At 52.2% G+C, this 21,594-nt stretch overlaps 8 protein-coding genes and 1 non-coding gene across 9 annotated transcripts; 6 read left to right on the plus strand and 3 right to left on the minus strand.

Annotated features, from left to right (window-relative positions):
• Positions 1-181: 181 nt before the first annotated feature.
• V8C40DRAFT_242155 (uncharacterized protein) lies at positions 182-1,380 on the minus strand. The gene has a single exon (XM_083215166.1). It carries the CDS (start codon positions 878-880, stop codon positions 338-340), a length of 543 nt encoding a protein of 180 aa, XP_083074018.1. The 5' UTR covers positions 881-1,380; the 3' UTR covers positions 182-337.
• A 653-nt stretch (positions 1,381-2,033) lies between these two features.
• Positions 2,034-4,915, plus strand: V8C40DRAFT_199190 (uncharacterized protein). Its single transcript, XM_083211959.1, has 2 exons — positions 2,034-3,171; positions 3,282-4,915. The coding sequence occupies exons 1-2, from the start codon at positions 2,256-2,258 to the stop codon at positions 4,394-4,396; spliced, it is 2,031 nt and encodes a 676-aa protein (XP_083074019.1). The 5' UTR covers positions 2,034-2,255; the 3' UTR covers positions 4,397-4,915.
• A 176-nt stretch (positions 4,916-5,091) lies between these two features.
• On the plus strand, positions 5,092-10,468 carry V8C40DRAFT_242158 (uncharacterized protein). The gene is made up of 2 exons (XM_083215167.1): positions 5,092-8,625; positions 8,693-10,468. Exons 1-2 carry the CDS (start codon positions 5,281-5,283, stop codon positions 9,830-9,832), a joined length of 4,485 nt encoding a protein of 1,494 aa, XP_083074020.1. The 5' UTR covers positions 5,092-5,280; the 3' UTR covers positions 9,833-10,468.
• On the minus strand, positions 9,999-11,374 carry V8C40DRAFT_242159 (2-deoxyribose-5-phosphate aldolase). Its single transcript, XM_083215168.1, has one exon. It carries the CDS (start codon positions 11,231-11,233, stop codon positions 10,436-10,438), a length of 798 nt encoding a protein of 265 aa, XP_083074021.1. The 5' UTR covers positions 11,234-11,374; the 3' UTR covers positions 9,999-10,435.
• Positions 11,375-13,347: 1,973 nt separating this feature from the next.
• On the plus strand, positions 13,348-14,769 carry V8C40DRAFT_242161 (uncharacterized protein). Its single transcript, XM_083215169.1, has 3 exons — positions 13,348-13,379; positions 13,466-14,185; positions 14,254-14,769. The coding sequence occupies exons 2-3, from the start codon at positions 13,543-13,545 to the stop codon at positions 14,577-14,579; spliced, it is 969 nt and encodes a 322-aa protein (XP_083074022.1). The 5' UTR covers positions 13,348-13,379; positions 13,466-13,542; the 3' UTR covers positions 14,580-14,769.
• Positions 14,770-16,172: 1,403 nt separating this feature from the next.
• On the plus strand, positions 16,173-17,269 carry V8C40DRAFT_199223 (DUF1993 domain-containing protein). The gene has a single exon (XM_083211960.1). It carries the CDS (start codon positions 16,376-16,378, stop codon positions 16,892-16,894), a length of 519 nt encoding a protein of 172 aa, XP_083074023.1. The 5' UTR covers positions 16,173-16,375; the 3' UTR covers positions 16,895-17,269.
• A 1-nt stretch (position 17,270) lies between these two features.
• On the plus strand, positions 17,271-18,081 carry V8C40DRAFT_199224 (uncharacterized protein). The gene is made up of 3 exons (XM_083211961.1): positions 17,271-17,443; positions 17,508-17,619; positions 17,681-18,081. The coding sequence occupies exons 1-3, from the start codon at positions 17,381-17,383 to the stop codon at positions 17,794-17,796; spliced, it is 291 nt and encodes a 96-aa protein (XP_083074024.1). The 5' UTR covers positions 17,271-17,380; the 3' UTR covers positions 17,797-18,081.
• A 343-nt stretch (positions 18,082-18,424) lies between these two features.
• On the plus strand, positions 18,425-18,507 carry V8C40DRAFT_t93. The gene has a single exon. It is a non-coding gene; the product is annotated as a tRNA-Glu (tRNA).
• Positions 18,508-18,548: 41 nt separating this feature from the next.
• On the minus strand, positions 18,549-21,258 carry V8C40DRAFT_242170 (putative transcription factor). Its single transcript, XM_083215170.1, has 4 exons — positions 21,002-21,258; positions 20,840-20,931; positions 19,611-20,782; positions 18,549-19,556 (listed from the first exon to the last, which is right to left on the minus strand). The coding sequence occupies exons 1-4, from the start codon at positions 21,152-21,154 to the stop codon at positions 18,871-18,873; spliced, it is 2,103 nt and encodes a 700-aa protein (XP_083074025.1). The 5' UTR covers positions 21,155-21,258; the 3' UTR covers positions 18,549-18,870.
• Positions 21,259-21,594: the final 336 nt, after the last annotated feature.

Here is a 21,594-nt window from a genome sequence, read left to right on the forward strand (position 1 = left end):
ACCGCTGGGACTAAGCACATGTAATTGAAATCCATCAATCAATAGCTCCAGCCAGTCCCTCTTTAGGCACCCGGGATCCCAATCAAGCGCCGCAACCGTGGCAAGTCGACCCTCTAAAATGCTACATAACCCACTCGGCAGTACAACACGCTACCAGCAGCCGGGCAGTCAGGGCTTGTGTAACGAAAGTAGCGTCGGATCTGTCTTGCAGAGAGCTTATTCTTTTCTTATCTTGAGGAGAGGTGCTGCGCCACCTCACAGACCTGGGGAAAACCACATGGCCAAAGTGTGGGCATCTCCGTGGTTGGCGGAAAATGGTCGCTAAATGGACGTCTCTTCACGTTGGGCGACTTCTGCATGCCGGTTGCTGGTCGAGGAAAAAACCACGAACTGGGCTTACTGCAAGTGTCTCCATGGCGAGAAAGGAAAAAGCATGGGGCGAAAGGGTGGGGAATGAAATAGTACGAGTGCGAATCAGCGTTGGTGATGGTATCTCACACGGATACAAGGAGCTCCTTGCAAGGAAAAACATGGCTTTGAGCTTAGCGGATAGCGGCAATCGGGAGAGAGCAACGCGAGGTAACATGAAGTCAGAAAACTTTCCGTCTGCCCTACCGTATGTTCTAGGCGGGTGGAAACAAGTGCTGTACGAGTCTCGTAATTGAAGACTCGGACTCGTAATGGCACGGACAGAATTGAGTGTGTGGTTCCGCTGCTGCTTATTGGAGGCGTTTTTTGTCTTTTTCGCCTGCTTGGTTGTGGTTCCAGTCTTGCAGTCCTGGCCCATGTCATTGGAGGTTGCGTGCTCGCCGCACAACCCGCTAAAATTTCTCGAGGATTTTCTTTCGCAATGGTGCTTGTATGGTGCAAGTGCAAGCATGTCGCGACAACGGCTGGGGCCATGCAGAGTGGAGCTGAGAATAATTGAGCTGGGGCTACGGAGCAGTTAGAAGAGGAGGGATCGTCAGCTCATTAGCGAGTACAGTATTTGCAGCAGGATTGTCTGTCAAGGTGGATGGATGGGATGGATGCGTGGTTTTGATTCATGTCAGGTTCGCTCCCACTCTTTCTTTTTCATGGCTTCTTCACTAGCCCGCAGGCCAAAAAGAAGATGTCATTGATTTTGATTTGGTAGGGAAGCAGTCTGGTGTGATGAGAAACAGAGACATGCATGATGCTGGACGGGTGCGAGGATTTGAAGCAAGGGAGAGAGTTCCGGTATTAGTTTGTCCTGCAGGCACATGAGTTGCCATCTTAATTTCTTGCTTTTGTACCTCCGTACTATTCTCTACCTAGCACTATTAGCAGTACCTGCAGTATATTATCGATTATTTGCGGCTGACATGGATCAAAAGTCAATGCTTACAGCTCATATTACAGAGGTGCGGTGCGTGCCATGCCATCAATCGATGCGATCGAAAAGCATCCATCAAATCAATCGCCCGTGTTTCATTAGCAGCGGCGCTCGGTTAGGCTATTTGCGGGCAGCCTTATCGCGCTGGGACGTTCAAGGTTGACCTAATCAACTAAACCAATGCTGAAGACGCTGGTGCCACCCCAAAGCTCCAGCGCAACCACTAGCGAGCGTAATCATGTCAGGGGTTACAGAGACGTTATGGGTCGTCTTGGCACCGGCTTTAGCTCGCTGCGAAATGGCACAGAGCGGGTTTGGCGAATCAATGGGCGATGTGGCCAATCTTGCCGCAAGCGTCTGCCCAGGTAATTTGCCCGCCTCCGGGCATCTCTGCGAAATTAGACTTCTGCCTCTTCAATCTCTTCGCTGTCTTGGGCTGATCCTGCAGGTCGGATGATGATGCGGCGCCTGTAGCGACTCCAGAGCGCCCGAACCGAACTCGTCCAGCCCGCCAACGCCTTGCCTTGCTTGTGCCCTTGGCTCGAAACTTCGACCTTCTCTTCTCTTTCTCCTCTCTCCCTGTTGACCGGAGACAGAGTCCAGTCCAGTCCAGTGTTTCGGGACCAGTCGCTCGTTATCAATCTCTCGAAGCAACTTCCTGGTCTTGTGCGCTTCTTGGCACGCCCGGATGCGTTGAGACTTCCATTTTTCTCTTGGATATTCTGCCCCTCCGTCATCCAGCTTTAGGCCGAACGCCAGCCGCAGCAGCGCAAGCACGCGCGGCCAACCTTCAAGCATCTCATAGCGATTCTCGACACCGCGTTTCTACCTTGAAGAGTCTTCATAACGTTACAAAAAGTACTAGTAGAGCATCACAATCTCTCCCAGCCAGACGCCCATCATGAAGATGCTGTCGCCCGGCTTTCCGATGCGGCGGTCATCCGGCCTTGTGCGGTACGGCGTCTTGGCGGCCATTCTGCTGCTGGCCTTGTACACCTTCAGCCACAGCTCATCAGATATCTCCCGCCTACCGCCTTTACCAGCAGGCCAGGCTGCGCCAGGAAGACCATTGCAACCCCCCAATTCAAATCCCGCCGGCAACGAGGCTGCTGTCATCCCGGGAGGCGCAAATGCACCCGTCGCGACAGCGCCAGCGTCCCAGGGAACCACCAAGCCAGACTCTGATAACCAGGAGCCTATTCACAACTCTCTTCCTCCGCTCGGCCCTCCGCCCACCGCCGGCGGCCACCCCATTGACAAGCTCGTATACGAAGCCCAGATGAACTTTGCCGAGCTGACCTCGAAGGAATCCAAAACGGTGGAAGAGGCTGCCCAGGCCTATCGCAAGCGCCGTGGCCGCCACCCTCCCCCCGGCTTCGACAAGTGGTTCGAGTTTGCTCGCTCCAAGAACGCAGTCATTGTTGAGGATTTCTTCGACCGCATCTATCAGGACCTCCAGCCCTTCTGGGGCCTTGACCCGGCTGTCATCCGTAAAGAGGCGTGGGACTTTGAAATGACAATCAATATCCGCGACGGCAACGCCACTGCGCGAAGCGACTTCTTCTGGACCAAGATTTGGCTCAAAATGATCAAGACAATCGACCACCTGCTGCCAGATATGGACATTGCACTCAACGCCATGGACGAGCCCAGGCTGGTTGTTCCGTGGGAGGAAATGGCCGGTTACATGAAGAATGCATCCAAGACGATCAAGATGCCCAAGTCCAAGAACGTTATCAGCGAGTTCCAGAAGCTGCCTCGCCCCGGTACCGGCGACGTCGAGGTCAAAACGCGCTCCAAGAACTGGGAAAAAACAAGTAGGTTGCTCTCTCGGGATTGTGTGACTGATACATGATTTCCTTGCCTTTCATACCCTTCTCTCTGCCTTTATTTAATGATTTGATATTGACATCTCTTCTCAATACAGAGCCTTACTGGGCCATTGCTCGACGCGGCTGCCCCCCTGACAGCCTGGCTCGAGTGGAAGATCTGAGGAAAACTGCAGATAAAACGCCCGCCATTAACTCGTCATATGCCGAACCCCACATGTACAAGGGCTTCGTCTCCAACTTTTCAATGTCCACCGAAATTTGCCATCAGCCAGACCTGCAAGCCTTGGAGGGCATTTTCATTGAGCCAATTTCTACTTCTGCATCCAAGGTTTTGTTTCCCATGTTTGGTGGCTCCAAACTGGGAGTCAACAACGAGATTTTACTACCTGCACCCATGTATTGGAACGAGGAGGAGCGCTTCACTGGTGGTGACAACCACGGCGTTTCATGGGAGGAGAAGGAGAACAAGGCCATTTGGCGTGGTGTCGCGACCGGAGGTCAGAATACCGTGCACAATTGGCGAGGCTTCCAGCGCCATAGATTTGTCGCTATGAACAATGGCACCACAGTTTCGCGAGTGGAGCATGGAGAAAAGGCCGACAACTTTGCATTACCGGGCGAGGAATACAACCTACAAGCTCAAAAAGATGGCAAGCTTGGCGAGTGGATCGATCAGTGGGCTAACATCAGCTTCACGGATCTCAGCTGCACTCCCCCGCAAAACGGAAAGTGCAACTACACGAGCCATTATTTCAAGCCAACTAAGGGAATGAAGATGGCGGAACAGTTCGATTCCAAGTATATCCCGGACATTGATGGAAACTCCTTCTCTGGCCGTTACCTTGGCTTCTTGCGATCCACCTCCCTCCCTATCAAGGCCACCGTCTGGCATGAGTGGCACGATAGCCGCCTGGTTGCGTGGAAGCACTTTGTTCCCATGGATAGCCGCTTCATCGATTACTACGGCATCATGGAGTACTTCCTCGGATACGAGGGACGCAACGGCCACGACCACGTGGCGGAGAAGATTGCCACCGAGGGCAAGGAGTGGGCCGATCTGGTGCTGCGCAAAGAAGACATGCAGATCTATGTATTGCGGCTGCTGTATGAATATGCTCGATTGCTTGACGATAAGAGAGAGAGTCTAGGATGGGTGGACGATGTCCTGGCAAACCCGTCACTGGAGAAGACATGGAAGTGGTGGTGGTAATGACTCTTTTTCTTCCTTCTTATTTCTTCTCCGCCCACCCCTCTTCTCCTCCCCACCATTTGATTTTCTTTCATTTACTTTTTTCTCGCAATAATCGAGTGTGACGATGCATGAGTTGGAACAGTTTGGGACTTGGATAGGCCTGCGGCGTTTGGCGTGGAAGTCGTTTTTACGCTTCTCCATATCGGCAAGTAAATTACGGTGAAGGTCTGTTTGTAACGAAAACTGGCGGACGACAGGCGATTTGAAAATTGATACCTGGTTAAGAGAGTGGCAGGACTTGGGGGAATTATGTTGCACTACCAATCCAGCATGGCTTTTTTAACTGGCATGATGTTATTTTTGTTTTCTTATTCTCTTATTGTTCTATTCTTCTTCACGCCATTTTGATAATACCATTTTTTTCCGCCGAAAAATACTGTACCACTGTGATGACGGAGCTGAATAGGGCAGGGCAATCGGCGACCATTCTGCTGCTATCATGAGGAAATGTCAACCTGAAATCCAAAAGTGACAGAAACCAGCATTCAAATATCATCAATTTGCCTTTTAGATTTGATGGATGACTTACCGCCTGTTTAAAGCCATGCGGGGCCCCCCCTGACAGCCCCCTAATTCGCTCTAGAATTCCACTGGTTCCCGCGGCCTTAGCGCGTGCAAGCACTGGAGCTGCAGGCCATCTTGCCCTTGGGACACTTTCTGCTTGATCAGGCGTTGGATCAATGCGTTGAGCTCGCATCAAGCTGGCAAACTTGGCCGTTCTCCCTACTCGCTCGCCTCCTGCTCAACACCTGTTGTTTGCTAGTTCTTTCTGCTAGCACCTCGCCTCCCTCGTGTCTCTCACACGCCCTGGCTGAGACAGAAACAAAGCCGCAAGATGCACCATGGCTGGCGTGGATGAGAACACCGCCCAGGAGCCTGAATCGCTCCCCTCCACCTCCCGGCGCGTCCCAACCGACAATGGCCAGACAGCAGACCCGACGACGATGAGCGCGCGCTCGCGATCCGACCAGCAGGAGAATGCGCCGGCGCCTCCCAAACATGCTTCGATGCCCCCTAATCCCAGTAGCAGGCTCTCCCCAGCGTCGGCGCAAGCTTCCTCTCGGCCCAAAGCTGGCGGGGGTTCGCCCGCGGGCCAAGGAGACCTCAGCTATTTCGAGACGACCGCTTTGGAGCCGACGCTGAGCCCGGACGACACCATTTCGGAGGACGCAGTCAGAGAACATCTTAAGGATATGGAATCGAGCTTCCTCCCGTCGTTGTCGCCAATTCCTACCGGCTCTGCGGGTGCTGGGGCGACTGCCGATGACAGCTTTGTCTTCGACTCGCCCGCCAAACGATCTGCGCAGCCTTCTAGGAGCTCAGCCCGGCCTGAGTCGTCGCAGTCCAGACCCCAGTTGAGATACGATTCGAGCTACAGATCGAGACCGGAGTACACAAACGAGTTTGAATTCAATCCGGAGTCTGAAGATGATTTGACTAGAGCGAGCAACACCACATCCAGTCTAGAGAGGTTTGACTCCTCGCCTGCAGCAGCAGCTGCCGCTCGTAACATCTCCCGCAGCACGAGCAAACAGAACACTCCCAAGGTCCCACAACAAGAGAACGACAAAACCGGACAGGACGATTCCCTTGTATTTAGCATCGATGCCCATGATGCTTCCTCCTTTCCCGGTGGCCCTACTGGGCTTGCCCTGCGCAACAAGCGCCCCAAGTATGTGCGCAGTGGCCGCTTCAGCAGCCAGCGATCCTCGACCTCGTCCTTCGTGACCAATCCCGAATCGCAGGAAGATAGCGATGCTACTGTGGGCACTGTAGGGCTGGGACTCGACTATGCGCTACATTCCGGCGGAGCGGTACCAAATACGGGCATGTCTCGATCTCCCTCTAATCTGTTGCGAACTATAAGCATGGGCAGCATGACCTCCGGTCTCGGTACTGATGAGTTTGGCGACAATACGCGCCAGCTAGAACCGCTGGCCGAGGTGGATACTCCTACCCGAGGAAGAGAGAGCAATTACAAGATGGTGACGCCCAAGGCCAAAGATAGCATGAGCACAGCTCCTACGGATACCGTCATCGCCCAGCACGTTAAGAACGTCCACGTCCCGGACTCGGTTGCGAAAGAGTTCAAATTCCAAAATGGCCTACAAACCCCACGATTGTCTGGCTCTACCGCCACCGCGATTAACAGCTCCAAGGCTACAGGTAAAGGCACCGGCAAGACCTGGACGCTAAAGGAGCAGAGCAGCACTATTGAGAGACTCTCTAAAGAAAATTTTGACCTGAAACTCAAAGTCATGTTCTTGAGCAAAAGGCTCGACACCTTGTCGGAAGAAGGTCTTAAGGAGATGATATCCGAGAACGTTGAGCTGAGAACGAATCTCGCAATAACGACGCGAGACAACAAGATTCTCCGGAAACGAGTCAAGGAACTAGAAAAGAAGGAGAAGGAGGATGAAGAGAGACCGAGCACTGCTCGCAGCGGTGCCTCTTCGACGGACCAAACCGCCAAGATGTACAACGAGGAGGCTCAAGAGCGGGAAGAGGAGCTCATGTTCTTGCGAGAACGTGTCGAAACGTACGCCACTGAGATTGAAAGGCTCCGGAGTGAGACTCAGGATAGGGAGTCGGAGAAGAAGAAACTGTCAGATATTGTCAAGACGCTCGGCGAGCGGTCTGGAAGCGACGCTTTCGGCCGCCAGGAGGAAGCAGACGTCTGGAAGGACTTGTTGGAGCAGGAGACTGCGCGCAGAGAGCAGTCGGATGAGGACAACAGGAAACTACGGGATGAAGTGTTCCGGCTCAAGAAGGAGATGTCTGGCGCTGGTTCGGGCATGCTGCATCATACGACCAATATTTACAACATCACCAAGAAACCACGAGACCGAGGTGCTTCGCCGGGCAGGCCCATGTCCAGCGTGTCTGGCGATGCCGATGGTTCTCACGCCAACTTCAGTGCGGCCAGTACCTTGGTCGACGAACTGCGGCGGGAGAGCGAGCAACTGCGTCACGAGAATGCTGAACTTCGTCGTGAGGTTGGAGCCCAAACCTCTATGCTGACTTCCAGAAACCGTGAAAAAGAACGACTGTACCAGGAAATCGAGGATCTCAAGATGGCTCAGCGACGCGGTGGTCCTGCTCCCTCCACTATTGACAGTCTCTTGGAGCGGTCTGCATCTCGTGCAGGCGCTCTCGAGAGACCGAACTCGAGGAATAGTGTTCGGACTAGGCAGCTGACAGCGGAGGACGAGGCAGAGCGCGAGGACATGGAAAACAAAATGGCCGAGCTGCGCGACAAAGTTAGCGAGGTGAAGCTGCAGAACCAGGACCTGCAGCGGGAGTTGGAGAGCTGCATGGCCGACTTTGAGCTTGCTATTAACCAGAAGCGTGAGGCAGATGAGGCCCTCATGAGCATGCAGGAGGAGCTCGACAACGCGACCAACGACCTGATTGCGCTGCAGTCAGAGCGCGACGAAGCATTGAGAGAGCATGGTGAAATGGAGGCCAACTTTGAGGACCTTCGCAGTGAGGCTCAGGCCGAGATTGATGCGCTAGAGGCAGAAGTTCAGCGGCTGCAGGCTGATCTGAGTGACAGATCCGAAAACTTTGAGAGCTTGCAGAAGGAGATGCGACAGATGAGCGAAGCCCTCCTTGGCCTTGAAGACGAGCAGGAGCATAAGCTTCAGCACATTCAGCAGCTAGAAGAGGAGCAAGCTAACCAGACACATCGCATCCAACACCTGGAGCAGGAGCAAGAATCTTCCAACAAGGAGCTGGAAGAATTGGAGCAGAAGCTACTGGAATCCAACGAAAAGAACCAACGCCTTTCCGTCCAACAGGAGTCATCTCAGGGCGAGATTTCGTTCCTTCGAGAAGAGCAGGAGGCGGACAAAATTCGCATTGGCGATCTAGAGGCCGCCCTTTCTAACTTGGAGAGAAGCCTGGAAGATGAAAAAGAGCGAGTCAAAGAGCTGGATAACCGGATGCAAGAGGAGCGCGCCCAATGGGAGGACGTCACCACCAAGAAGGATGCCGATGTCCAGCAGATATTTGCCAACCTTCAACGAGAGAATGCCAGCGCCAAGGACGAGGTCAAGCGGCTGCGTAAAAGCTTGTCATCTCGTGAGGTGGAGGCCACCGAGTGGAAGGAGAGGTTGCTGGAGCTGGAGAATAACTTGAGGGAAGCTTTGGGTGACCTGAACGGCACCCGCTCTTCGCTGCTAAAGGTACAAAGATGCCGCCTTTTTTCTCTTTTCAGTTTGTTCTTGTACTAACGTGAAGCCACTCCCACAGTCTATTGCACGGATGCAGCGTGAGCTTGAGAACACTGTTCGTGAACTTGACACCTCTAAAGCGGCATTGGTCGAGAAGGACCGAATCATCAAGCAGCGCGATTCACTATTGGAGTCGCATGCCCTGGAAACTCGCAAAATCACCGAGCTGCTTGAAAAGGAGCGGGTTGCCCACCGCAATACCAAGTCCCAATTCGAGTCGTTCCAGAAGACGCACCAGCATCTCACTCGAACGGCCAGCACGCAAGATGTCCGCATTAGCGAACTGGAAGCTACCAGAGGCCAGGATCGCCGGAAGCTTGCCGTGTTGGAGCAGACTGCCCGCGAGCAGCTGCTGGAGAGGAACGAGCTGCTACTTCTTCTGTGGCACAAGCTGAGCACACTCTGCGGCCGAGAATGGGCCAACAACAACACACTCGTGGACCGGCAAGTTGTGCCGACGCTTGAAGTCATCGCGAGTCGCCTGCCGGGATTTACCAAGAATCTCTTGTCCGCTGTTAAGACCATTGAGGGCATGTTCGCGGCGCTGCAGACAAAGATCAAGTCAGTTGAGAAGGACCTCTATCGCGAGTACCAAGCTCTCGAGAACAACCTGGATGTGCGAATCAAGAAGCTTGATCGACTAGAGACCATGGTTCGCAACTCTGTTGCCACTGGGTCGCTGGGCTCTCACGAGGCGTCGAACCGGATGCTACGTCTCGAAGAGGCATATCGTCAGCTCAAGGTGGAGAATGCCACACTGAGGACTGCTAATGATGTTCGTGCTCGTGCGGCTCATCAAATTCCTGGAGCAGGCTCCGAGGCCAGTGCCGGTTCGCCGTCGGCTTCTCGTGGAACTGGCGATCGTCCTTCCAAGAGCAGGGCGTCATCCGCCGTGCGTGCTCCGTCCGCTTCTGGAATTCCAGTATCGTCGTCAAGGGCTGGACTCGGCCTCATGGATGCGTCAAACTCCGACGGGTCGGTTAGCCAGAACGACAATCGCTGGCTACTCAGGCTCCGGGATATGGAGTACAAGCTGAAGATGGAGCGAGAAGGGCGCAACCAGGACAGGCAGGCGGCAAGGCAGCGACTCGGCGGCTTGGAAACTGAAAACAGAGATTTGAGAGAGAAGGTGAGGCGCGCAAACCAAGATACCGAGTAAGAAAGCATTTTGGGCTGCGAAGAAAGAAGAAGAAGAAGAAGGAGGCGATGAAAGCGAAAAATGGAATTTCGAATAACGATGGCGTCGAACTGGCGCCGTGAGCATTTTATTTAAAACTATTTTTTTTTTATTACACGACCACCCATATCTTATTTTTAACGAGAGCGTATCTTTGGTTTGTACATTACAAATACCTGTTATGCCTGGAGAGTAGAGAGGATCGGTGTACGGACATGATGTTGTTTTTGTTAGGGATACATGGGGATCGAGAACAGGGCATGAAGCTGGCGGCTTGATGTTTTGGCTGAGCGATACTTTTTTGTTTTTTTTTTACAATCTTGACCTCTTTTTACCTCTTTTTGTTTCGTCATACAGCTCTTTCCTATCCTTTTTTGGGTATCCCGGAGTTTCTTCATCAGTGATGATGGCTGAGCAGAAACAGGAAAGGGGAAGAGAAAGAAGAAGCTTAAAGGAATATGAAAGTCTTGCATACATATCATGCGGAGCTGCGCCTGGTGCTGTTTTACTCTTTTTAATAGATAATTATGTTTCTCTACTCCGATACTTGTCAAACTTGACACAGCGCTCAAACTTGCGGTGGCATCAATATGTTCCATCCTGCAGACTTGGAGGGACCTTGACTTCAACTTCAACTTCAGCCTCACCGATGCCTCTGACTTTGGCTTCTTCCAGGATTGCCTCGGTAGCGCTGGCACCGATCCTTGTTACTCCCAGCGACACGACATAGATTAGCTCATCCAGAGTTCTGACACCGCCCGCAGCCTTGATCTGCACGTTTGGGCCGGCATGTTTCCTCATGAGCTTGAGATGATGCGGCGTAGCGCCCCGGTAGCTATAAAACCCATTGGGCTGCTTCACAAAGCCATAGCCCGTGCTCGTCTTGACAAACGCCACGCCCAAGTCGGTGCAAATCTGACACAACCGAACAATATGCTCGTCCTGCAAGTAGTCGTTTTCGAAAATGACCTTTAGTATGGCGCCCTTTGCAGTGACGAGGCGGTTGACGGCCTCGACCTCGTGCTCGACATAGGCCCAGTCCCCGCCGAGGGCCTTGCCGACGTTGATGACCATGTCGATCTCGGTGGCGCCGGAGGAGACGGCCTCGGCGGCCTCTGTGATCTTGACGGAGGCGGAGGAGGAGCCGTGGGGGAAGCCGACGACGGTGCAGACGCGGACAGGGGAGTCGGCGAGGAGGGAGCGGGCGAGGGGCACGGCGTAGGGCTTTACGCAGGCGGAGGCGACGGAGGCGGAGCGGGCGAGGAGGAGGCCGGACCGGAGGTCGGGGTCGGAGAGGGTGGGGTGGAGGAGGGAGTGGTCGATGAGTTGGGCGATTTGGGGGAGGGAGATTTTGAGGGTTGGGGGAGGGTTGGTTAAGGTCATGATGGATGGCACTTATACGGGTGGTGGTGTTGAGATTACGGATGAGAGATGAGATGCTTATACTGGGATGGTGTGAGTGAGAGTGAGAGCCTTTCACGATGAGACTGAGAATGAGAAAGAAACATCAGACGAGAAAGAGAGAGAGAGCTATTAGGCTCTATTAGGCTATAATCTTTTTGGAGAACCCAAGCGGAGGAGGATGGTGTGGCTGATGAGGGGGTGGGAGCACCGGCGGGATGCGGATTGGAGTAAGTGGTTCGTGGCTGGAGTGTGGAGAGCGGATTTGCCTAATATAGACATGCCGGCGAATTATCCTAATTTCCCGTCGATTAATTATGAGAGTGCTATTTAGTTTGGCGATGTGGCATGAGAGGGATAGTAGACGAGGGTTGAGGCTCTTGTGGCTGGGACATGCTTTATGTTCGAAGGTTTTTGGTAAGCTTTTTTTTGAGCTCATGATATATGATGTTTAGAGAAAAAATGAGTTGGAAAAAAATTGCCGGGATGTATATACGGAGTTTTATAACGGAGTTTTAGATGTTATAAGAGCCGTGCTCTCTCTCCCGCTCCTCCCAATGTTTGACTTGAAGACTTCACGATATCTCGGAGATGAGGAAGCAAGACATCTTGTCTCGATCATATCCACCACAGGGCGCCCGTCGACACACGAAGTTCCCTTTTTGGGGACGTTTCATTCCTTCCTAGAAGCGGCCATTGCAGCTCTCGCCTGCACCGAACTTTCTAAAATCTCATCTTGCAACGACACAATGGAACGTCAAAGAAGCATTCTTTTAGGCTATATCATGTAGCTCGCTGTCCATGTGACCGGATGACTATGCTAGAAACACCACGAGGCCCGGGAATCTTCGTCTTTAACACAAATGACGCCATGAAGAAGTCGGCAGCTCGTCATTTTTTACAAAGGTCCTTCCCCCTCCCCCCCTTCGAAAACGATTTTTAATAAATGAATTCGGGTATACGCACCATTTCAGAGTAACTCATGTGATCATGTTTCGAATTGGAAATCCGTGTCGGCCGGAAGGATGGAGTTTGTGCTTTTTCGTTACACGGCTGCTGGGTACGGCAGACGAGAAGGACAAAAGAAGGGGGGAACGAAAACACTCGGTGATAACTTGAGATTGGCCAGCGTTATGGCAATGACTTTGTAACGTTCCAGCATTGGTGATATAGTGCAAGAAGCTAATAGATTGATTCTTTCTAGCTAAACGGGTTGGATTAGATGGGATACGTTACTTTTTTCTTCTTTGCTTCAAGTTTTTTGTAAGCGGAAACGACGGGCCTCCTCCTGCCCCCCATCTTTCGCGTCTTAGACGCAATCCAACCATGTCTCAGCCCGCCCCAAGACAAAGCACCACCGCCCATTCCGCCCTCGATTACAATCTCGATCAGGCCACAGCAAATAAGAAAAAAGGATCCAGTTTGCTGTTTGGTATCGTGTAGCGTCGGGGAAAGATAGAGTTTACGTGGCTGAGGCGGGGCGCGGACCACCCCAAAACAGCAACACCGACGCCTTTAGCCCATCAATATAAATAGTATGATGACAATCTTGCTTTGTCGGTAGTCGTTTGTTGGTTCATCTTGGCTTAGGTTATGTGATTCCATCATTTTCTGTGCTGAAAGCCCTTTGTTGTTGTGAGAAAAAAAAACATTACGAGGAAAAAAATCATCAAGATGCTGCGCTCAAGCTTCATCAAGGCCTCTCCCGTCCTGCCCCGTCTGCACCGCTGCCTCGCGACGGTGCAGACGCCAAAACCGGCGCCGAAGAGGACGGGGGATATTTCGGACTCTTTTGTCTCGCTGTCGGGCGTGGAGCAGGCGCCGCTGCCGGATCGCTTCAGACAGCTCAAGTTGGAGCTGGTCAGGGGTCGGGAGAAGGAGATTGCGGCGAGTTGGACGAGATTGCTGCGGACGCTGCGGAGGGAAAACGAGGTTATTGCGCAAAAGGGCCCTGCAGTTATTCCCCAAGTAGAGTTTTCTGACTTAAACTACGGGCTGGATAATAAAGTCAAGGAGGAGATCAAGAAGAGGGGGGTGGTGGTCGTACATGGTGTAATACCCGAGGGCGAAGCGCGGGAATACAAGGCCCGCGTGGAAGAATATGTCCAGCAAAACCCGCACACAAGAGGTAAGACTGCTCTCTCGTTCTCTCTCTTATATATATCGTATTGGTTTTGAAAGGGGGAAGACATGAGGGCTAATGGTCAAGGGCAGCTTTCCCGGCTCATGATCCACAGGTGTATGAGCTGTACTGGTCTGAGCCACAAATCCAAGCTCGATCACACCCATCTATGCTTAGGGTACAAAAGCATCTCATGTCAGACTTTTGGCACACGTCATCGCCGAGTGCCCAGATCTCTCTCGACATACCCCTATCCTATGCTGACAGGCTTCGCATTCGCCAGCCCGGCGATGCAGCCTTTGCACTCGGCCCTCACATCGACGGCGGTAGCGTCGAGCGCTGGGAAAAGGACGGATACGGACGTGGCCATGTATACGATAGAGTGTTTGAAGGCAGATGGGAGAGATATGATGCCTGGGATGCTTCTGGCAGAATCGATGCCGTCAACGACCTTCACAACGGCCTAGGAGCATGCAGTGCTTTTAGAGTATGGCAAGGCTGGGTCTCTATGAGCCAAGTAGCACCAGAAGAAGGTACTCTGTTGACGTATCCTTTGATGCTGTCAACTGCGTACACACTTCTGAGGCCATTCTTTACACCTCTTGACGCCACCAAGAAGGGGGATGCCTTCTTGGATGAGAAGAACTGGACATTCACTGGCGATGCTGATATGACCAGCGACCTTCAAGGCGCACATCCAGGACATGGACAAGAGCTCAATGATGAGCTCCATCCTCACCTGGAGCTTTCAAGGACCATGACACATGTACCCGAGATCAAACCCGGGGCCTTTGTGGCATGGCATTGTGACAGTAAGTCTTTTCCTCTTTCCCGTTCTCTAACATCAGGTTTCGGACACAAATACTAATGCAACTTTTAGCCATCCATGCCGTCGACAAAGTTCACAAGGGACAATCTGATTCGAGCGTTCTCTACATTCCCGTATGCCCGGTCACAGAGCTCAACGCACAATACCTCGTCAGACAGCGCCAGGCCTTCCTGGATGGCACACCAGGACCCGACTTCCCAGGCGGCGATGGTGAATCAAAGCACATTGGCCGCCCGACAGAAGATATGGTGCGGCGATGGGTCAATCCCGAGGGCCGACGGGCAATGGGCTTGGATAAGCTGGTTGCGAGTCCTTCAGCCCTGCCTGGAGCGAGAGAGGTGGTGGACAGGTTTAACGCGACTCTGGGGCTGATTTGAGAGAGAGTGAGAGAGTTTAATTTTCATGTAACTTTTTTTGAATTGGCGTGAGGATTGGATTTGCTGTGTGCGCAAGTGGCTTTCTTTTTGGTCCCATGGCATTGGCTTGGCAATAATGTCTGAAAGCGAAAGCGAGGGGAGGATGAGACTGTACTGTACACTATCTGGGAAGCATTTGTAATATGAATCGTGTCTCGCATCGAGCGGCGTAGCGTCGTGAACTAACAAGATCTAGTTTCTGCTTGATCTGATGTCCGGCTTATTGATCAGTAATACAAATGAAAGAAAAAGCGAAGCAGAAGGCGGAATATGCGAGCAACACTGTGCTGTGTGCTGTGCTGTGCTGGATCGTCCAACACCATGTCAGCGCGGACGGTGATGAGTTGCTCCTGAATCCCGTTCGAGGGTTTCATTCGCACATTTTGTCTTTCAATTTCTAAGCTGAAATGTTTGCTGAGTAAAAGTCGTCATTGTTTGCTGATGTCTCAGCTGCGTGGTAATCCAAGTCTTGAATCCTTCAGCTTTGGTAATCCAATCTTGGATCCTTCAGCTTTGGTGACACATATTGATCGAATCCTTCGGCACGTAGACAGTGAAGCATGTTGGTCAATGTCCTTGAGGGTTGCACTTTCTACTTTTGCGCGGATCTATTTGTCATTCAATTGTTTAAGGAGATAGAGATTGGATACTCCGTATATCTAGCCGCGAGGTGGTAATACGGTGCTGACTGGATGGCCGAGTGCCGAGAGCTATTTTTCCATGGTCCAGCGCACCGTTGTCCACTTTGGGAAAAGGGACGAGGAAAGGGAAAAAAGGGCAAAAGAGGCGAGAGACGAGCCGGTGCGGAGAGACAGAGCCATGGGTTACTCGATTGGCCCTTGTCCCTTGTCCCTTGTCGTAGTTTGTGTGTGTTGGGGGAGTGCAGAGTAAATGCAGATGGCCAGATTCATGTAAAAAGCTGCCCCCCTTCGGGCCGTCGGCCTCGCTCGCACTGGCTCGGCCTGCCGTGAAACCTCATAATCCTAGTCAAGTGAGCATGAACTAGCACTACTGTATGTACGAGTATTCACACAATGCACAACAACAGCTCGCCAGTTGATCCACAACGGCTGAGACATGCCCTCCCCTGTGACATGAGGGATTGACAATGACACGCCGCTTTGATTTGACCGCTCTCTGGCTGGACTGGAGGCGGGAGTGGCTTCGATGCGATTCTAATTAGTAATCCAGCGTCGTGTTGCGTTGCGGGCCTTTCAGCCTCAATTCTGGCCAACAGCTAATGGAGGATCCCTTGCAACCTAGGAGGATCCCCTCGGATATCCGTCTGTGGGGAGTTGGAAGAGGAGAGAGGGGGGTCAGTGGCTCGTGGATACTCGTACGGGGACCCATCGAGTCGAGTCAAGCCGCAGTTGCGAGAGAAGCGGAGCGAGAGGAGACGGAGGCGGAATACGGAATTCGAGCGAGGTAGTGACAGACTATCGCGAGTCTCAGATCAGAGTAGTAGCGGTTTGTAGTTAGTTCGACTGAAGGATAGGCGGAGACCACCTGCTAATTCAGGAGAGGGACATTAACGTTGTACGTTATATTCCCGAATTGATGTGCGGCATAGTGTATAGTCTAAGTTGAATACGCTCGGAGTAAACGACCAAGGTTCAATAATATTGATATATATACCCCAGGCCACTCCCTCTCCGGATTGCGAGATTCAAGTTGCCAATTGCCTCATCATATCCCACATCCTCTCTCTTCCAAACCAACTTAATCCTACCAATCAAACCAGGTCCTAATCATTCAAGATGAGCTACTCTCTCTACGACGCCTCCATTCCCCTGGCTAAGAGCGCCCTCAAGTCTCTCACCAACATCCTCAAGCTGGGCGAGGCCTCGCCCAATGCCGCCACTCTCCTCGCCGCTCGCATCCACCCCGACATGCTGCCCCTCGTCTTCCAGGTCAAGATGGTCACCGACACCTCGACCAAGATTGTTGCCCGTCTGACCGGTGCCGAGCCTCACGCCTGGGAGGGCGAGGTTGAGACCTTTGCCGACTGCTACGCTCGCATCGCCAAGGCGGAGGAGATCCTCGCCACTGCCGACAAGGAGGTCATCAACAAGCGCCAGAACGAGCTCGTCACCCTCGGAATGGGCTCTGCTGGCACTTTCGAGATGCCCGGCTCCCACTACCTCAACGGCTATGCTCTGCCCAACGTCTTCTTCCACCTCTCCACCGCTTACAACATTATGCGCAAGGAGGGCGTTCCTCTGGGCAAGCAGGCCTACCTTGAGTCCTTCATTGGCCAGTACCTCAACAAGCAGTAAAAAAAGAGAAGAAAAGGAAAAAGGACAATGGATATTAGAAATTGATGGAGGGAGAAGTAACGACAAACTGGACTCGTTGAAATGAGCTGAAAAAAGTTCTGTTTTTTATTCAATGAGCGCTGTTAAACCAATACCCGATGGATTCTTCTTTGCAAACGAAGGAGACCGCAATGTATGAGCAGAAAAGTGAATTAAATTTTAACAACTTATTCCCCATCAAATGAAGCACAATTGCCCTTGCTTGATATTGGAGCCGTAATACGTGTATTCATGTACAATCTAAAAGTGAGGTTGATAAAATCCTCCGCCCGTCTGTCAGCAAGGTACGTACATGCAGCTTTACCTCAGCATCGCCGTCGCGACAAATCTCTACACCAGTAACAAGTACCTCTCCAATTATTATTAAGCTAGACCTCCTCTCAATTCCTCCCGCCACCAACAAGAGCCACGAACCTCCTCCTCCAGCAACATCAGTAGGAAAACACAATGTCGCCGTACTTGTTCGCGCTGCGGCTCATCCAGGCTTTTGAGGATCGAATCATCGACACTGTATGTGCTTTTTGACAGGCGCACGACTCCCTCCCTCTCAACTATCGCTCACGCACAGCTCCAGATCCTCCGCCAGCCGGGCTTCCACAGAGCTGTCGGTCGTATTCACCGCGCGATCAACGAGAAGCAGCATGGCCGAAATCCGCACGAGCCGCTAGCGCCGGGAGAAGCTACAGGTACGGATGGCGAGTTTTGCAGCACGAGAGTAGAGATCAGGCTGACGAGAACCGTCTATAGCGGATCCGAATCCGGGAGGCCGAGCGGATGGATTTTTCAAACATTTCATCGGCGAGCTGAAGAATCAGGCTCGTGGGAAACCAACCGACATCACCACTAAGCCGCCTACGAAGTGAAGCGATCCTCACCTCGAGCTCGAAGCGAAATTCCCAATTTACGCCCGTCACGACTGCGATGAAATACCGGTACAGATGAAGAAGCCGTTGGCCTTTAGCTGTGAGAGGACAGCTACGCCGAATACCTCGCAACCGCACATTGTCCAGCGAACACCGAAACGAAACGCCGCACATCGACCGTCGCCACTCCGAGCATTAAGCGCACTTGATGGTAATGGGCATAGTTAACCCTTCTCTTGAGGTGTACATAACATCACCAGGCTAGTACGATGCCACATCATTGTGTGCATCTCACCTTGAAGATACAAGAAGAGAAGAGTGGAAATATTGGTACTTGTTGCTGTATATACCCAAACATCACACACTGCGTGGAACATGTCTGCATTATACAAGCTTCAGCGATGACAAGACGTGCAGAATACGTCAATGTTGATATGAGTCATGATTTTGATACCCTGAATAAAAGGCACACATCTTTTACATATCCATAGATCTCTCCCTCAAGTGATCACCAATGCCTTGCCTGTAGAATGCTGCGAAATCGAATCTCTTCTCCATGATGGGCATAGGCTCTGTGTCTAGCTCTATAGTGGCCAATAGCACAGCCGCTTTCAACAACAAGCATCCATCCGATATGGTGTAGTGGCTAACATCGCTCGCTCTCATCCTTCGAGTGCCGAGCAGCCCTGGGTTCGATTCCCAGTATCGGAGATTCATTTTTTGCTACATCGTTACAACATCACTCTTATTCTGCACATAATTTCCCTTTCTTTTTCTTTTTCTTTTTCTTTTCTTTTTTGGTATGCTTTACTAAGTGCTCTTGATAAAATGCATACATTGTCCTTTGAATAGTGCTACGTATATAAGCATCCGTTATCTAACACTCAAACTATGTGGTATAGACCAGTTGGTAATGTTATCCCAAGTCAGCCATGAGAATGGCCTGTCCAGTCATATAGCGGCTGAAATCGCCTGGTATCTATCAGCCAAAATCGATACCTGCGCTTCTCTAAATACAAAAGCGGTTACGTATAAAAGCTATGCGCATTCGATCTAATCCCATCACAACCATCCTCATGCTGCAAACTGGCCCCAGTCTCCCCAATTAGGCGGAAGACCAATATCGAGATTTGCTTCCAGGGCATCTTCCACGGCGTCCAGGTTAAAATTGGGATCGATATGCCCAAACACATCCTGGCCTGAAATCGCGTCAATGACGGAAAAGTCAATGACATTCTCAAAGCCCAGGTTAGAATTCATGGTCACGGGGTCCCCCGATGGTGTAGGACCCCGATCTTGAGTGGCTGGTGCATCTTGATGATCCACTACAGGCTTTGGCGGTATTTCGGCTGGCTGAGGACTGAGCTCCTTAGCCAGCGTGTTGGCTGCTCGCTCCATTTCTCTTAGGACGCCCTCTCCAAGCCCACCGACGACTCGGGCGCTCCAGTAATGTTCGCTATAAGACCGAAGGAGATCACAGTTTCTTTTAAAGGCGTTCATTGCCCGCGTGCGAAACATTGGCAATCGGCTGTGCCTCATCTTTCGGTACTCGACGCTTAGGGCGAGCGACACTGCGTAGGGAATAAACGGAAGGGAGCTTAGGCAGTCTCTTGGTACTGCGCACGCGATGCGCTCGGCTGCTAGTGAACGGCGGGCATTGGCAGATGGCGGTGGCAATGTCGAGGCTGCGATGATTGTTCCTGGCCGAGGAAGCCGGCACGATAGAATTATGACGGCGTGATAAAATGTTTCAATGGTAGCTAGTAAGCTGGTCAGAAATATAGCCACACATAGTTCGTCTGTGGAGAGCTTACCAATGAGAGAAGTTGGGACTTTCAGGGCGTCTGCGTCCACAATCATTGCTTCGAGAACAGGGAGATCAATGTATGCAACTTTATCAAAGCCAGACACTTGCGCACTAGGGCCAGGGCGATACAGCTCCACCACCTTATCCAACCACTGTGCCACGGATAGCAGAAGTCGGAAGGCAGGCTGGCGTTTCTTGATACAAGCGTCGAGATCCGCCCCAATATCTCTCTCATGGATCAGACACGGCCGTCCATACATGGCGGCATTTATTCTGTCTAGCGCCCAAACTGCGCAAAAGAGATTTTCCAAGTCACCAAAATTCGGTCCATCATATCGGAGAAGGTGTAACCCCAAGGTTTGGATGTGGTGAATTGCTCTACCCCCAAGCTGAGCCGGTAGATCGGATTCTTCAGCGCATGTAGGCTGAGTATAGAGGGATAGCATGGTGAGCGCTTGTATGTGTACCACTCTATCGGGAATAATACTTGTTTCCAAAATGGCACGGACCGAGGAGGATAAGGCGCTGGAGAATTCGGAGGGCCGCAGTGGACTGGGGCCTTTATTCTTAAGACGCAAATATGGAGTCATCTGGGGATCAGAGCCGGCTGCCAAACAAGCAAGTTGTCGTAGCACGATGCTGGAAGGGTTGTCTGTAGGCCCATTGAGGGCAGCCTCGGGGATGACGGGAAAGATGGGGTGAACTCTCTGCAAAAACACTGCTTTCAATCGGGCATAGTCCTCTTCAGGGGGCAGACAGGATAAGCAATGCTCTCGTACAAACGGGAGCATAAAGCTGTCCATGACAGGTGGAGGGCGTGAGGTGATGAACTGGGACGGCTGTCCAGTAGTAGCCGCTGGAAACCATATGCCCACGTCTCCTTTCTGTGATGAGGCACGGGTCACGCTCGGAACTGCTGCCTCCATGAACATGCCCTCTGGATTCAGGTCGCCCACAAAGCGTGACGACTGTGGTCGCGCAGCAATATCCTGCGCAATCTGTGCTGCAGGTATGTTTGCTTGCGTTTCGCCATGGCCGAAGGCTCCTGGAAGGGGTCGCCGTGAGACAGGTGATGGATGAGTGTTAAGACCAGTTCTGCCGGCTGGTGTCGCGGCGTCCTCTGCGCCAAGCGGCCTCATGCGGACTGAAGGCGTGAGAGACGATCTAGAAGTGCCAGGTCTTGTCCTAATGTTAGAAGTTTGGCAAATATTGGGGGGTGATACAGCAAGGCCTCACGAGGATTGAGAAGGTGACGTTTCCAGCAGGACTTTGTGGTCTTCAAGGGAAGCGTCGTCAACCATGGCATCTTCCGCATGGTTGCATTTTCGCTTCAACGCCGTTAGCAAGCCGCAAGTCTAGACATATGGCACAGGTGATAGAAATCAGGCATCACGATACCTTCTTGCGCCTGCACGACAGACAGGCCTGCTGGACCTGTCGTCGTTTCACGGGCAAACCGCCGCGGGCGGGATCTGACGCGACGAACTTAACTTTGCGTGCCGGCACGGCCATGGCGACATTGCCTTGGTGAGCAGGTTGAGACTGGATCATTCGGCACCTGGAAGCGCCGTCATCTTCTGGCTTCTCAGGATGGCAGGCTGGGCCAGAGGAGGCAGAATGAGCAAAGGATTTGATCAGTTTGAAGCAAAAGAAGCATGACGGGTATGAGCATGACTTGGCCGTCAATATTATGGGGTCCAGTCCGATCGGTGGTAACCCGGAGGAATCAGCTGGAGCATTAGGGACGCTGGACGGTGCTAAGCGGTTAGTGGCCGTTAGCAGGCGCTACAGGGCTCCTTAGCCGCCTGCCATTGTCCCGCCCTGGGTGGCTCGGTCAGCTAAAATTGGAAGCGAAAGCTTGGGCTGTTGACGGTATTTGTTACGTTACGACCCATCCATGCGTATTAATCATGGGACCCGACATCAAATCATCTATACCAACCTGATCGTAAATGCCCATCTTGTTGTTCGGCAATCTTGGGCACTTATCT

The sequence above is a fragment of the Trichoderma camerunense genome (assembly GCF_050948025.1).
Source record: "Trichoderma camerunense strain CBS 138272 chromosome Unknown V8C40scaffold_7, whole genome shotgun sequence".
Lineage (NCBI taxonomy): Eukaryota > Fungi > Ascomycota > Sordariomycetes > Hypocreales > Hypocreaceae > Trichoderma > Trichoderma camerunense.

Bases quoted from the DNA above. Each gene is read 5' to 3' on its own strand.
- V8C40DRAFT_242155 (XM_083215166.1), bottom strand. From the start codon at position 880: ATGCTTGCACTTGCACCATACAAGCACCATTGCGAAAGAAAATCCTCG.
- V8C40DRAFT_199190 (XM_083211959.1), top strand. From the start codon at position 2,256: ATGAAGATGCTGTCGCCCGGCTTTCCGATGCGGCGGTCATCCGGCCTT. The intron at 3,172-3,281 runs GTAGGTTGCTCT...TTCTCAATACAG, and splicing joins CAAGAACTGGGAAAAAACAA to AGCCTTACTGGGCCATTGCT.
- V8C40DRAFT_242158 (XM_083215167.1), top strand. From the start codon at position 5,281: ATGGCTGGCGTGGATGAGAACACCGCCCAGGAGCCTGAATCGCTCCCC. The intron at 8,626-8,692 runs GTACAAAGATGC...CCACTCCCACAG, and splicing joins CCCGCTCTTCGCTGCTAAAG to TCTATTGCACGGATGCAGCG.
- V8C40DRAFT_242159 (XM_083215168.1), bottom strand. From the start codon at position 11,233: ATGACCTTAACCAACCCTCCCCCAACCCTCAAAATCTCCCTCCCCCAA.
- V8C40DRAFT_242161 (XM_083215169.1), top strand. From the start codon at position 13,543: ATGCTTAGGGTACAAAAGCATCTCATGTCAGACTTTTGGCACACGTCA. The intron at 14,186-14,253 runs GTAAGTCTTTTC...TGCAACTTTTAG, and splicing joins TGTGGCATGGCATTGTGACA to CCATCCATGCCGTCGACAAA.
- V8C40DRAFT_199223 (XM_083211960.1), top strand. From the start codon at position 16,376: ATGAGCTACTCTCTCTACGACGCCTCCATTCCCCTGGCTAAGAGCGCC.
- V8C40DRAFT_199224 (XM_083211961.1), top strand. From the start codon at position 17,381: ATGTCGCCGTACTTGTTCGCGCTGCGGCTCATCCAGGCTTTTGAGGAT. The intron at 17,444-17,507 runs GTATGTGCTTTT...GCACAGCTCCAG, and splicing joins AGGATCGAATCATCGACACT to ATCCTCCGCCAGCCGGGCTT. The intron at 17,620-17,680 runs GTACGGATGGCG...AACCGTCTATAG, and splicing joins AGCGCCGGGAGAAGCTACAG to CGGATCCGAATCCGGGAGGC.
- V8C40DRAFT_242170 (XM_083215170.1), bottom strand. From the start codon at position 21,154: ATGATCCAGTCTCAACCTGCTCACCAAGGCAATGTCGCCATGGCCGTG. The intron at 20,783-20,839 runs GTGAGGCCTTGC...CATTAGGACAAG, and splicing joins ACGTCACCTTCTCAATCCTC to ACCTGGCACTTCTAGATCGT. The intron at 19,557-19,610 runs GTAAGCTCTCCA...CCAGCTTACTAG, and splicing joins AGTCCCAACTTCTCTCATTG to CTACCATTGAAACATTTTAT.